Here is a 13,521-nt window from a genome sequence, read left to right as displayed (position 1 = left end):
TCGTTACGAGTATAGCGATTACGAATATTACGATTCTCGCTCATCACTAGTTATTTTCCCATAATGTAGAGTTTAGTTGATGTGGTTGAAGTTGAATGTTGAACTTTATTGAGGTCTTTAAGATTGATATTGCATCAGGTAGGAGAAAATTCAAACTCTCGTCATATTGATAAAATTTGTCATATCGTATGCCAAATCCAATCCATCTTCCAGTCAAACATTTTTCCACTTTACTGCAAAAAAAGTAAGAAATTCTGGCTCTGATACATTGGCCATCTTAATGTACCGGGGGCTTCAGGTGCAGTACTATAAAATAACTAAACATATTCGGTTCCACCATCCCACACAAATCCACTGGGCGCTGTAAGTATGGAAGGGAAGACAGTAGAGAATGAAGATTAAATTCTAACTCTAGAAAATTCTTCAATATCTTGATTGATTATTTATAGAGACCATTTTGGGGAATAAAAGATAGTGTTTAGAATGAGAGGGTGGAAGGCAGATAGTGATTGATACAATTCTTCCCAACATGGAAAGTTTCTTTTTTTTTCCTCATTTACGCTTTTCTTCTACCTTTTTCTTTTTATTTTATTATTATTTTTTTACCAGTGACCATATATTTAACCTAATAATGTCCTCAACACAGGGTGAAACATTGATCCCCAGATATTTTTAACAAAATTTCTCAGCCACAACTTGCCACTGTTAAAGGTTACTAAAGGTTTTTGCAATATTGCAAAAAATATGGGAAAAAAAACCCCAAGCTTGTAGGTTAGATATACAGTATTGTGGAAACATTTAGGCAGGTGTGAAAAAAATTCGGCAAAGTAAGACGTTTCCAAAAACAGAAGTTTTAATCATTTATTATTTATAAATTAATAAAATACAAACTGAATAAACAAAACAAATCTAAATTGCATCAATATTTGGTGACCGCCCTTTGACTTCATCAGTTCTTCTAGGTACGAATACCTGCACACAGTTATTGAAGGAACTTTTATGGGAGGTTTTTCCAAATATCTTGAATTGACCACCTCTTCCTCAACTGCCAAGTTTATTTAATACTCAAAGACCTTTATTTTCCAGGGAAAATTAAGGTAATTGAAGATAGAGAGAACTGACTGACGAGAAAAGGGACATTGAGCAAAGAGATTGTCAAACATGTATATGGCTTCTCTCGACAACATCTGCCAACAAAAAGGGGGAGAAGTGAAGTCTGCACTTTGTCTCCAGTTGATGTAGACTTGATACATGGTGTCAGATTCTGTTGCTTCAATCCATGGGAAGAATCCAGTCAAAACAACAAAGAGAAGAACCCCAAAAGCCCAGATATCTATAGTAGGGCTCAAGATCAAATATTCTCCTCCTTTCAAATCACACAGCTCTGGAGACATGTACGGTATTATGTGGGACATGGACGACACATAGTTTCCCATAGGTTGGGTCAAACCAAAATCACTCAATTTGATTTGGTAGCAGTCTTTGTCCATGAGCAACACGTTGTCCGGCTTCAGGTCCCTGTGAACCAACCCTCTACCATGCATATAGTCCAGAGCTGAGGATATCTGTTTGGCACACCTCTTCACTGCGTCCTCAGGAATTCCAACATGCAGAAAACAGATCAGTTTTATGAGATTTAGTTTTATTTGTGTAGTTCTTTATCCAAAGCAAAAATACTAAACATTGAAGATGTTGCTGTTGTTGGGACAGTGGATGGTATAGTGGATAAAACTGCTGCTGTGATGGTCATGAGGCTTCAAACAGTGCATTGTTATGGAACCCGCCTCCACCTATGGAAATGTTTGATGTATTCCCAAAGACCCCCATAGGTAATAGTTAGCTAACTGGCTACTATATACAGGGGTATCTAGCTTTTCCTCTGACTGTTGATGTGTATCTCCTGTTTCTGGTGTTTCAGAAATTAAATATTTGTACATTGTAGGAGAACATATGAAGCCGGCCTTACTTACCTCACTTTGTATGATATGATGCAAGGTGCCTGCCATTGCCAACTCCTGAGTAAGTGCATAGTGGTCCATTGTGCCAATAAAGATGGGATATGTCTTAATAATATGAGGGTGGTCAGAGAGACTGATTGACAAAGACAGCTCCTTCAGAAAGGTTTTCAGAAGAGTTCTGTCCTTCTTCAGGAGTTTCACAGCCACTGGTTCTCCTTTAAAAAGAAACAAAACAAAAGAATGTTTATAAAAACCTCCAAGATCTCACATAGAAACTTTATATTCAAGCACATAATTATCACCACTGGCATGGGATGTGTGCTGGTGGATATCAGTCCCTAATCCTCAATCTCATATCTATGAGGAGGCCTGTCTTTGCTAAATTTGGGGGCAGCTTGGATTTAAAACAGTTAGATACCAAATTTATTTATTTATTTTACTAACTGATATTACCATAGTAAAATTGTTAGTGGTTTTGTGGCCATTTATCTCCAATGAGAAAAAAGTTATTTGAGATTGAACTTTAACTGCTTCATTCTTTTGTCTCCTGATATCTTCTGTCAGACAGATAATCCATGGTTTTTACAAAGACAGAGAACCCTGAGTTAGAGGTATCATAAAATCTATAGTTTACTTAATGCTATTAAAAATATTGCATATTCAATTACATACATGTAACAAATGTGAAGTGATATAATTTAGAAACCCAGTAAAAAGGCTGAAGATAAAGACCACTGAGCACCTATAAGCAAAGGTATTGCATCCACCCAAAAGTAAGAAAGGGTCTAGGCTGAAGGTCTGCTGGAGCACCGTATAATGGGTATATGCAATATTTTTAATAGCATTAAATAAACTATTTGTTTTATGATATCGCTAACTCAGTGTTCTCAGCTTTTGGAAATGCTTATATTGAGTTTTTTGGTCATGATATAGGGCACAAGCCCTTTGATGTAAAACTAGGGATGATATTCTGAAACCCCTATTATTAAGATAATCAATGGTGCAATTTATAGATATTTTTAGATGGACATTTTTATGACCTAACAGAGTAAAGTTGGCCAAACACATGGATATTTGTCTGCAGACCATTGGCAGATCCAGCTGAATATGGTGAAAATGAAGATAAACAGCTATTGACCCAACGCTTATTTGAACAAAACTTCTTTTTCCCAACCTTCATTTTCATATGATCCTTTGATAATCCAACATGTCTGGAAAGAGTTAGGCGCCCCTCATACACATAAGATAGTGATCAAGACCCACCAAATTTGGCAGGCTTGGATGACTTTACACCTATGTGTATGAGTTGACATTACTAAAATAATCTCGATTTTCCAATGGCTTACAGATAAATATCTCATCTCTATGGCCGACTAAAATCATTTTCACATTTTGTTACATAATTTACCACTTTTATTTAATCAATTCAGGTAAATGACCATCTTTGTTTTTGCCTTCTTCACATACCTGTCAATTTGTTCTGTGCCTGTAGAACTTTTCCATATGATCCTTGGCCCAGTTTCTTGATTACGTTGTAGCATTCTGAAATCTCCTGAATCCAAAAGATCTGGGAGGCGGCCATTGCTGCTTGGAAGTTGTTGATTCTTGAGCTAAACAACAAACTGTGTATGACTCTAGAAGAAAATATAAGGAATATGATTAATGAAACATCTTGTAGTGATCATATTCATGGGTTCTGTGGGCATTTATCATAATTAAGCTCAATCATAATTTAGAAACCCATCCTAAACAAAGATGTGCCAGTACGATATAGGATAGCTGACAACCCTTGTAAAAGGTATCTTGGTGGGCACATTGGTTGTAATCAACCTTTCCATGAAGACATTGTAATCAGATAGACAAAATTATGATAATTCTAAAGGGTTCTACAATAATACAGAAGTGTTTGTATCTAGAGATTATTTTTAGATTTTTTGTCATTAAAACACACATGAAAATTAGACTCTCTGCCTGGTGAAATGTGACTAGAAAGAGAAATGATTGTTTAATGGTCATATGGCAAGAAGACCCAAACAAATAATAAATAACCCCAGTGGATATACTATTGAAGAGTAGTCTTACCTGGGTTGGGATTCTGTTGATGTTGATGATTAGCTGGGTTCTGCTCCAAAAAATGTTGAGTGTCGCTTTCTTAAGGCTTGGTCTGAGAGGTCCTATCTTCACAAAGATGTTCTCAGGAATAATTCAACAAGACCCATGAAGTTCTAAGCTTTACAGGGAAGTAGCTACCTGACATTGAGGTCAATCCTTCTCCTTAGCCAATTGGATGTCAAAAACCTCCTTTGAATTACAGATTAAAGTGACTCCTAGATGTTGGACGTTCATGAAAACCTAATTGTTATTTAATAGACTATGTGGTGCCACAATGGTATCTGGGAGGCGCCCACCTTAGTATTGTTAGTATTTCTAGTAAATTGCTAATGTAATCAGTTGTGAATTTATTCTACCCCCTATGGTCACATCTCACCTTCCCGACTTCCTGCTGCTTTCACCAAAAGAGAAACTGGACCCATGTTTTTATATAAATATACATTTGTCATGCACGGTTCTTTTATCCAGTGTTTATGGCCAGAAACTGATTTAACATAACTTATAGAATAGTCTTGTCCCCACTGACATTATAATTAAATGGAAATAACAGAATTGTCTATATGTTCTATAGTAAAGCTGTTAATAGAACTAAGGGTAAAGGCCCCATACATATTAGATGAAAATGGTGCAATAAACCATTGTTCAGTGATTGGCTGATATATTCTGTGATGTGTTTGGGGTACATTTTTTTTCTGGCATTAGATCTGATCATCTGCCGAGAAAATCCAACTCGCGGGACAGTGTTTTGGAGGATTAAAAATGTTCATTCTTTTCCACTGCACAGATTACGGTCACTCATTATCGTTGAGATTAAACATTTCATTCTGCATATATCTGAATCAGAGTTACTGAAGTTCTCATGTACCTCGTAATTGACAGATTTTTAAGAATTTTTTGCTCCTAATTTGAAAAAATCTACAGTAAAGTTATCAAATCAAATCTGCTCTGAATTGTTTAGCTATGTAGGAGGCAAAGAAATAATTCACTTTAAATAAAAAAAATTTTTTCAGATTTGATTTGAGATTATTTCTTCCTCTTTTATACTAATTAATATCTGCCAGAATTTATCTAAAAATCCAAACTCCATGGCAGATTTCACTTTGAATATTTAGGGAGCATCTGGGTGAGATTTGTAAAATGTCAGCACCTTGTCTGCTACAATAATACATTACCTGCGCAAACTCAAACTATTTCCAGGAAATCCTATTTTGCATTTTCTGATTTTATTCTCAATAAAAAAATGCATGTTTTTCACTGAAGCGCTCAATCTGATTTTTACAATTTTTTTTTATCTTTTGCAAAAAAATCTAAACACAGCGCTTGTATGGTGTTCATGTGCTATCCATTCTTTTAGGTTATTTTTTTTATGGACCCTTACTCTTGAAAAAGCGAGTTTTTATCTGCAACACAGATCAAAAATGGAGATGTCACAAATTAGTTTTCTGTGCTGTTTTTCCACAAAAAATGGTATGTGAAGAGCACCATAGCCTGTAATGGGCACCTGGGCATCAATCCCATGTCTGATTTTCATGGATAGATCAAATGTGAGCTGGACCAGCAGTCTTCTCTGCCGACCACCTGACTAAGCTTCATCTTACATGAATCTGCTCTTGATGAAAAAGAGTCTGGCCAATATTAATATGGTCATTATCATGGAGTTATTGCCTTATTAATAACTAATTTCTCGTATCAATCTCAGATTGTTTGGCTGACCTTTATCTAATGTGTATGGGGGCATCACAGTATTTGACCTTGTCTCTATTACAGATGTGCTAACAATTAGGAGCAGTCTCTTACCAATAATCTCCATACCAGAGTACTTTCCCACAGAACAGATCACCTGTGGAGACCACCATACATCTACAGCTTCTAGAATTACATGTGGATGTTCTCAGAGAGGCTTCACTTGTAGCCATTAGCATCACATTAGCCCATCGTTGCCACTCCTATGTGGTCAATGGTTTTTGTGCAGCTCATTAGTACAATCATGTGTTTCCCATAGCCTCAGGTGTCTCCTTCTCCCTGGAAGCCAAGCGTCCATCATGTACATTTATATCATTAATTGTTTTTTACTTTTTTTTTGTTAAATAAAAATTAATAGAAATAAATTAAAATTTAATAAAATAAGCAACTTGTGCTGGAGACGTTGGGGGAAAAGGGGTGATATCAATGGGATAGTTAAAAAACCAAGGTAATGGTAATAATAATTAGAACGGTACAGTAGTGAATAAAAACAAAGAATTTTATTGGTTCAGTTAAAACAATTATTAGAGATAAAAGATCCTGTGCGGATAAGATCAGGGGATTTACAAGATGAAAATCATTGTAGGCAGGGAGTAAATGATTTCCTTGTAGCTTTTGATTTAGTATATAGAATGGTTCTCAGTTTTCCAATGGGTATAACATGACTTAGAATGTGGTCATCCCCTGGAAGAGAAAAAAGGAGAGAAAAAAATAAAAGATAAGAACCTCAGATGCACTAGTGATTGCCTGTGGAACTGTGGATGGAAAAACAGTTACCTTCCTAGGGACGGGGGAGGGGTGTTATGGAGGATCCAGGTAGGAAACCTTCTCTGTGGACTGAAGGAAAAATAGACAGGTGAGGTAAAAAGTGGTTAAGACAATAGAGAAAATGTTAGGATATGGATATATACCTGTAAGTTACTTCTGAGTGGGAGTCAACGCAGCCATTGTGGGTGGTACGTAGATGGGCTCTTGGAGGCTGAGAATAAGATGGCACAGTGTGACAGATCTGTGGAGATCTCAGCAGTAAGTTCTCCATTATGATATTACATAACTCACTACTTACAGAAATTAAAGGAATCAAAATTTGAAAAACAACCGACAAGATGACGCTGGATAAGAGTTTGTCCACGGTATAAATTACATTTACAAATACTTTAAACGCTTTTAAATTTTAACTCCGCAGACTTTACCCACAATGATCTAAAAATTATTTCAGAGAAAACTATTTTAACACTGGGGAAACAACCTCCTGACATCCAGCAAACTTCTCTTCATCAGGAAGATCAAATCTAATGTTCCCCATTTTCCCAATATTGTTTCCTCCATGATGTATGATGAAGACCTCTGGGTCCAGGAACCTATCGCTCATCATGAAGCTTTGGTCAGACTATCCCATCATTGACCTCTGAGCCAGCAGACCCTTACTCCATTGTCAGATTTTTTTGTTTCATAATTTTGTGAACAAAAGATGTCTGAGATTTCCAAATCATCGCATTCTTGTTACACATTGTCCCAACTGTTTTGGAATTGGGGTTGCACATCATTTACATTTCTTACCCCACATACGGGACAACTTATTTAGATTAAAACTTGTTTTACGTGTGGTGAGAAAGAGGCCGACAACACACACGTGCTGTGGAGCTGTCCGCGGGTCCGGAGTTATTGGGAACAAATGTTTGTGATGATAGAAAATACGGTATATATACTGTAATATAAGATTGAGACAGAAGTGACGTTACTCTAATATGGAAGAAAATAATTATGTTTCTCTTTTAAAAATCCATTTTTTGCATAATTACTAAGGGTCTGTGCACACGACCAGGATTAGCTCAGTGTTTGCTCAGGCTTTCACGCAGGTGAAATCTGCAATGAAGTCTGCACCTGAGGTCACTGTCAGGTCACCTGCGTTTTTACTTGCGTTTTTTCCATAATTGTTTTTAATGTGTTTTTTATGCATTCTCTTTTTGTATGTTCATTTTAAATGAAGCCAGCTAAAAGTTGGTTTCTGGAAAGGAAAAATAATAATAATAATAATTTCCTATTTGCAGACATCTTGCTTCAATGGCTTCCAGGATACTGGCAATACAACCAAAGAGCATTCTACTCCGCTTGCTAATTCTCATTCTAAGAATTATTATGCTATAAGAAGTAAGTTATTCTATTAGTATGAACATATAATATATAATATATATATATATATATATATAAAATATATTTATATTATCTATATAAATAATCAAATATTATATTTTTAACCAGTTACAAGCACCTTGTAGTTGTCGCTTCTGGGCTCACCTCTTACTTGAGGAGCGTATTGAAAAGGGACACTTTAGTAATCTGTTCCCTGAATTGCTCAGGTTTGTTTTTTTTGTTACCTTTCTTTGAACACAATGTGACGTTTTTCATTTTAATTAAATTTTCTTTTGCAGATATCCTGATAATTTTGTATCATTTTGCCGGCTTCCCATCAATGCCTTTGACAATTTGGTAGGAAATCCTTCGGCCACATTTGACCTTTAAAGATACCATCATGAGGGAGGCGATATCTGCTGAGGAAAGGCTGCCTTCCCCCTGATGACAAACCTGCTGCGGCCATACCCATGAAGGGAACTGAATGCCAAGAAGAGGATTTTTAACTTTTGGCTGAGCCGGGCATGAAGAGTTGTGGAGAATAACTTTGGAATCTTCAGTCAGTGGAGCATCTTAAACATGGCCATCCAGTTGGATATTGTGACAGTTGATTCTGATGTCAAAGCTTGCTGTGCTCTTCACAATCATGTTAGGGACTACAGGCCTGAAGTAGATGTGGAGACATTGTACTCAGCTTTTGATACAGTAATCAACTGAGGTCCTGGATGTCCCAACATTACAGGTGTGTGTGTTTGAGGAAAACCTTTGCTGATTATTTCATGAGTTCTGAAGGGGCCGTGCCCTGGCATTACTCCTGTGTTGGTGGTGCGCATCCTGTACAGCAAACATCCCTTGAGAGAAGGCATGAAGCACATGATGGATAATGGTTCAGGACAGGACTGTCCAAGGATAATATTTATTGATTATAAGCTAATTCTGAGGTTTACAGAAGCGCTGGTAGGAGGTCTATAATCCTGCTCCAAATTGGGACAGTGACCACTACGTGTCCTAATGATATCTAAGGCATCGGTTTTTAGTAAACTAGTAATAATATATATAAATATATATATATAATTGCGCAGGATGAGTAGACTTGGAGAATTAGGATGATAAATAAAATTAAATAGATTTTATTAATAAATAATTGATAAAAATAAGCAATTAATAGATGTACTAAAAGTAGAAAAAAACAAAGTAACATAAATATTCGGGGTTTAGGGTGATGATCCTATTGTACAGTGAACAGGAGGGGTATGGTACAAGGTAACGGGTGTTCCCTAGGAGAGAGGAGAGGTAAGTTAGTTATATATTATAATTCTGAACAAGGGTGTGGGTTGAGTGTTATCAGTATCTTTATGAGGCTGGTGGAGAGCTGAATCATGAAAAGGGAAACTTGCTTATATTAATGCAGATGAGATAGGAACTAGGGAAAAATGATTATTCAAGTGGGATGCAGAGCTAGTCTCAATATAAGGATCAGTTTATAATTTCCTGGATGGTAGGATTTTGGATGTATATATTCCCTTGTTGAAGAGAATAGTGAATGAAGACCTAATAGTGAGAGAAAGGGTGTACCGTGAAAATGTATGGTCCGGAGTGCCTGACTTGGTGGTGGACTGGGTTTTTACCTGGAATGCATCGGTACCAGAGTTCAGACCAGGAAGGACTATATTGTTGTTACACCTTGTGTGTATGTATATGTGCGCATACCCAACTTTTTGGGACCATATGAGAGTATAGAGATGCGAACAAGCAAAGTCTTTGTCCTTGAAGGTTACTAGGGTCTAAAAGAGAAGTGACTGTTAGAGTTGGCAAATATGGAAAGTACTTGGTGTACAAAATAGTGTACAAATTGTATGAATATATACAGTAAAAATATATCCCTTTACTGTATATATTCATACATTTTGTACACCAAGTACTTGCCATATTTACCAATTCTAATATTTGGTGCTGCTTCTGTTTTTATAGATAAATAAATAGATAGATAGACAGATATAAGTTTGTATACCACAAGTTTCACACCGACCAACAGGCACAAACACAGAATATCTGCTTTGGTTAAGATGTGCCCTGAACAAAGTTATTTCCACTATGGGCATATCCAAAGCACATGGATAGTCCATCAGATGATCACATGACATATGTTCACATGGTTAATTTCCATACCAGTAGATGACCAGAGGCTGCTAAAGCAAAGAATTAAAGAAATCTTTAGTTCTGGCATCAGCTGATCGTCAGAGGGGTGCCGGAGCTATTCAGCTGTACAGGAGCAAGAACCTTTCTTGTGTAATTGGTCAGTTGGTAATAAACCAGTTGATCCATTCTGTGCTATCACCTCAGGAAACAAAGGTACATCATGGATGACAATGAAGAGGTGCATACATGTAGTCAGTGTTTAAAAACATAAGTAATCTCCTACACCTGCGAAGCGCACTCCTCCATTTTTGCTGGGATCAAATCGCCTACAGTAGAATTTTGTCCCTAAATTTGTTTTGCTGAAAGAAACAGGCTCAAAGAACTTTATAAACAATTATTTTAATATGAACACAATCAAATAGATACATTTTTCATATAAAGAGGCCTTTGATAATTTTGAAATAAAAATAAAACACACAATTTAAACAAAACAATATATATTAACATATAATTATATATATATTTTTAAAATGTTAACTTTTAAAATGACTTATAGTGAGGGGTCGGGTTGGTTATTTTCCCAAAATGTAGAGTTTTGTTGAAGTTGAATGTTGAAGTTTATTGAGGTCTTTAAGATTGATATTGCATCAGGTAGGAGAAAATTCAAATTCCTTTCATATTGATAAAATTGGTCATATCGTATGCCAAATCCAATCCATCTTCCAGTCAAACATTTATCCATTTTACTGCAAAAAAAAGTTCTAATCTTTAATATTTGGTAAATTAGGCGATTCTGGCTTTGATACATTGCCCATCTTAATGTACCGGGTGCTTCAGGTGCGGAACTTTAAAGTAACCAAACATATCCGGTACCACCATCCCACACAAATCCACTGGGCGCTGTCAGTATGGAAGGGAAGATAGCAGAGAATGAAGATTAAATTCGAATTCTATAAATAATAATGCAAAATATTGTAGAATTTTCTAGGGACCATTTTGGGGAATACAAGATAGTGTATAGAATGAGGGGGAGAAGGCAGATAGTGATTGATACAATTCTACCCAATATGGAAAGTTTCTTTTTTTTTCCACATTTATGCTTTTCTTCTACCTTTTTCTTTTTTTTTTTTATTATTATTATTATTTTTTTTTTTTACCAGTGATCTTATACTTAACCTAATAATGAACCTAATAATGTCCTCAGACAGAGTGAAACCTTGATCCCCAGATATTTTAAACAATATTTCTCAGCCACAACTTGCCTCTGTTAAAGGTTACTTAAGGTTTTTGCAATATTGCAAATATGGAAAAAGAAAACCCCCAGCTTGTAGCCCATTATATATTAAAGGGGTTAGATATACAGTATTGTGGAAACGGTTAAGGAAGGTGTGAAAAAAATGCCACAAAGTAAGAAGTTTCCCAAAACAGAAGTGTTAATCATTTATTTTTTGTCAATTAAAAAAATACAAACTGAATGAACAAAACAAATCTAAATTGCATCAATATTTGGTGACCGCCCTTTGACTTCATCAGTTCTTCTAGGTACTAATACTTGCACACAGTTTTTGAAGGAACTCAGCAGGGAGGTTTTTCCAAATATCTTGAACTGACCACCTCTTCCTCAACTGTCAAGTTTGTTCCATTCTCAAAGACCTTTATTTTCCTGGGAAAATTAAGGTAATTAATGATAGAGAGAACTGACTGCCGAGAAAAGGGACAATGAGCAAGGAGATTGTCAAACATGTATATTGCTTCTCTCGACAACATCTGCCAACAAAAAGGGGGAGAAATGAAGTCTGGACTTTAGTCCAGTACAGTCTGAGAAGAGTTACCTCAGAGGACAAAAGCCTGTTCCAGCTCCTGCAATTGCTATCCTGCAGTACAGCCTATCCAGATCAAGACTCCGTGAAGCTCAGAGAGGTGAGCTTTAGGTGTGCCGGCACCATAAGATCGGTGAAGTGCGGCAAGCTGCCCCTAGTGTGAGTAGCCTAGTGAGGGCCCGAGTAGGCCGAAGGTGAGTACAGAGTTAGTTCATAGGGGGGCAGAAGAGCTTAACTAGCTCACCCCAAAGAAGCAGTTACCGGACACCGTGTCCGAAGCTTACCGGGAACTCCACGACCCAGTAAGATATAAATGGAATCCCTGGAGAACTATAAGTCCCAGGATCGCTAAATTGCTCATACGTACCAGAGCCAGGAGACACATAGGCCCCGTAAGTCAGGAGCATGTAATCCAAGAAAAGGCCCTACCACAAGGTCAGCCAGCGCAGGACAGAGACAAAGTTTGGCCTAGCTCCAGGCAGGTCAGAAACTTACTACGCAGAGGCAAGAGACAGGAGGCCCAAAACCCACTCATTGGGGATGATCAGGGCATGCATCCTTCACCCTACAGTGCTCCGGGAAGTGCCTGAATTTCCATCAGTAAAAGGTACTGAAGTGACTATTGTGTCTGTGCCTGTTCTTGCTCTGACCCGGCTGGGTCTCGTCTGTCCTACATTCCCCATCCATACACTGCCCTGAGGCCTAGCTCCACCTGTGGGGAGCTATACCATCAACCTGCCCATAACCGGCCTCAGTGGACTGTGCAGCCCTGGTGATCCTCACCAGAAGCCACAGGTGGCGTCACAAACTCTTTTACAATTTAACATCTATCAGCACCTTTTTAAAGAGTGACCCCAGGGTATGGGCCCGGGAGCAGACCACCGCGACATCCCTAAGGCCAGGATAAAGGCCCGGGTACCGAGTCATCCCCATCCCCCTAGGCTAGTCACTTTCAAGTCACACGACATGTACGGAATGATATTTGACATGGATGACACATAGTGTCCCATAGGTTTGATCAAACCAAAATCACTCAATTTGATTTGGTAATACTCTTACTCCATGAGCTACACGTTGTCCGGCTTCAGCTCCCTGTGAACCAACCCTCTACCATGCATATAGATCCAGAGCTGATGATATCTGTTTGGCGCACCTCTTCACTGCGTCCTCAGGAACTCCAACCTGCAGAAAACAAATCAGTTTCATGAGATTTAGTTTTATTTGTGTAGTTCTTTATCCAAAGCAAAAATACTAAACATTGAACCTGTTGCTGTTGTTGGGACAGCGGATGTTATAGTGGATAAAACTGCTGCTGTGATGGTCATGAGGCTTCAAACAGTGCATTGTTATGGAAACTGCTTCCACCTATGGAAAGGTTTAATGCATTCCCAAGGACCCCCCATACACTTTAGTTGGCTAAGTGGCTACCATATACAGGGGTATCTAGCTTTTCCTCTGACTGTTGATGTGTATCTCCTGCCTCTGGTGTTTCAGAAATTAAATATTTGTACATTGTAGGAGAACATATGGAGCCGGCCTTACTTACCTCACTTTGTATGATATGATGCAAGGTGCCTGCCGTTGCCAAATCCTGAGTAAGTGCATAGTGGTCCATT

At 37.6% G+C, this 13,521-nt stretch overlaps 1 protein-coding gene across 1 annotated transcript; it reads right to left on the bottom strand.

Moving 5' to 3' along the window:
* Window positions 1-1,058: 1,058 nt before the first annotated feature.
* Window positions 1,059-7,745, bottom strand: LOC141258458 (serine/threonine-protein kinase SBK1-like). The gene is made up of 4 exons (XM_073673455.1): window positions 7,731-7,745; window positions 3,426-3,510; window positions 1,971-2,173; window positions 1,059-1,607 (listed from the first exon to the last, which is right to left on the bottom strand). The coding sequence occupies exons 1-4, from the start codon at window positions 7,743-7,745 to the stop codon at window positions 1,059-1,061; spliced, it is 852 nt and encodes a 283-aa protein (XP_073529556.1).
* Window positions 7,746-13,521: the final 5,776 nt, after the last annotated feature.

This window comes from Phyllobates terribilis, unplaced genomic scaffold, assembly GCF_046119375.1.
Source record: "Phyllobates terribilis strain yellow unplaced genomic scaffold, ASM4611937v1 Scaffold_3__8_contigs__length_932513732, whole genome shotgun sequence".
Taxonomy (NCBI): domain Eukaryota; kingdom Metazoa; phylum Chordata; class Amphibia; order Anura; family Dendrobatidae; genus Phyllobates; species Phyllobates terribilis.
The sequence above is the reverse complement of the archived record's forward strand: the minus strand, read 5'-3'. Positions and strand labels throughout refer to the sequence as shown.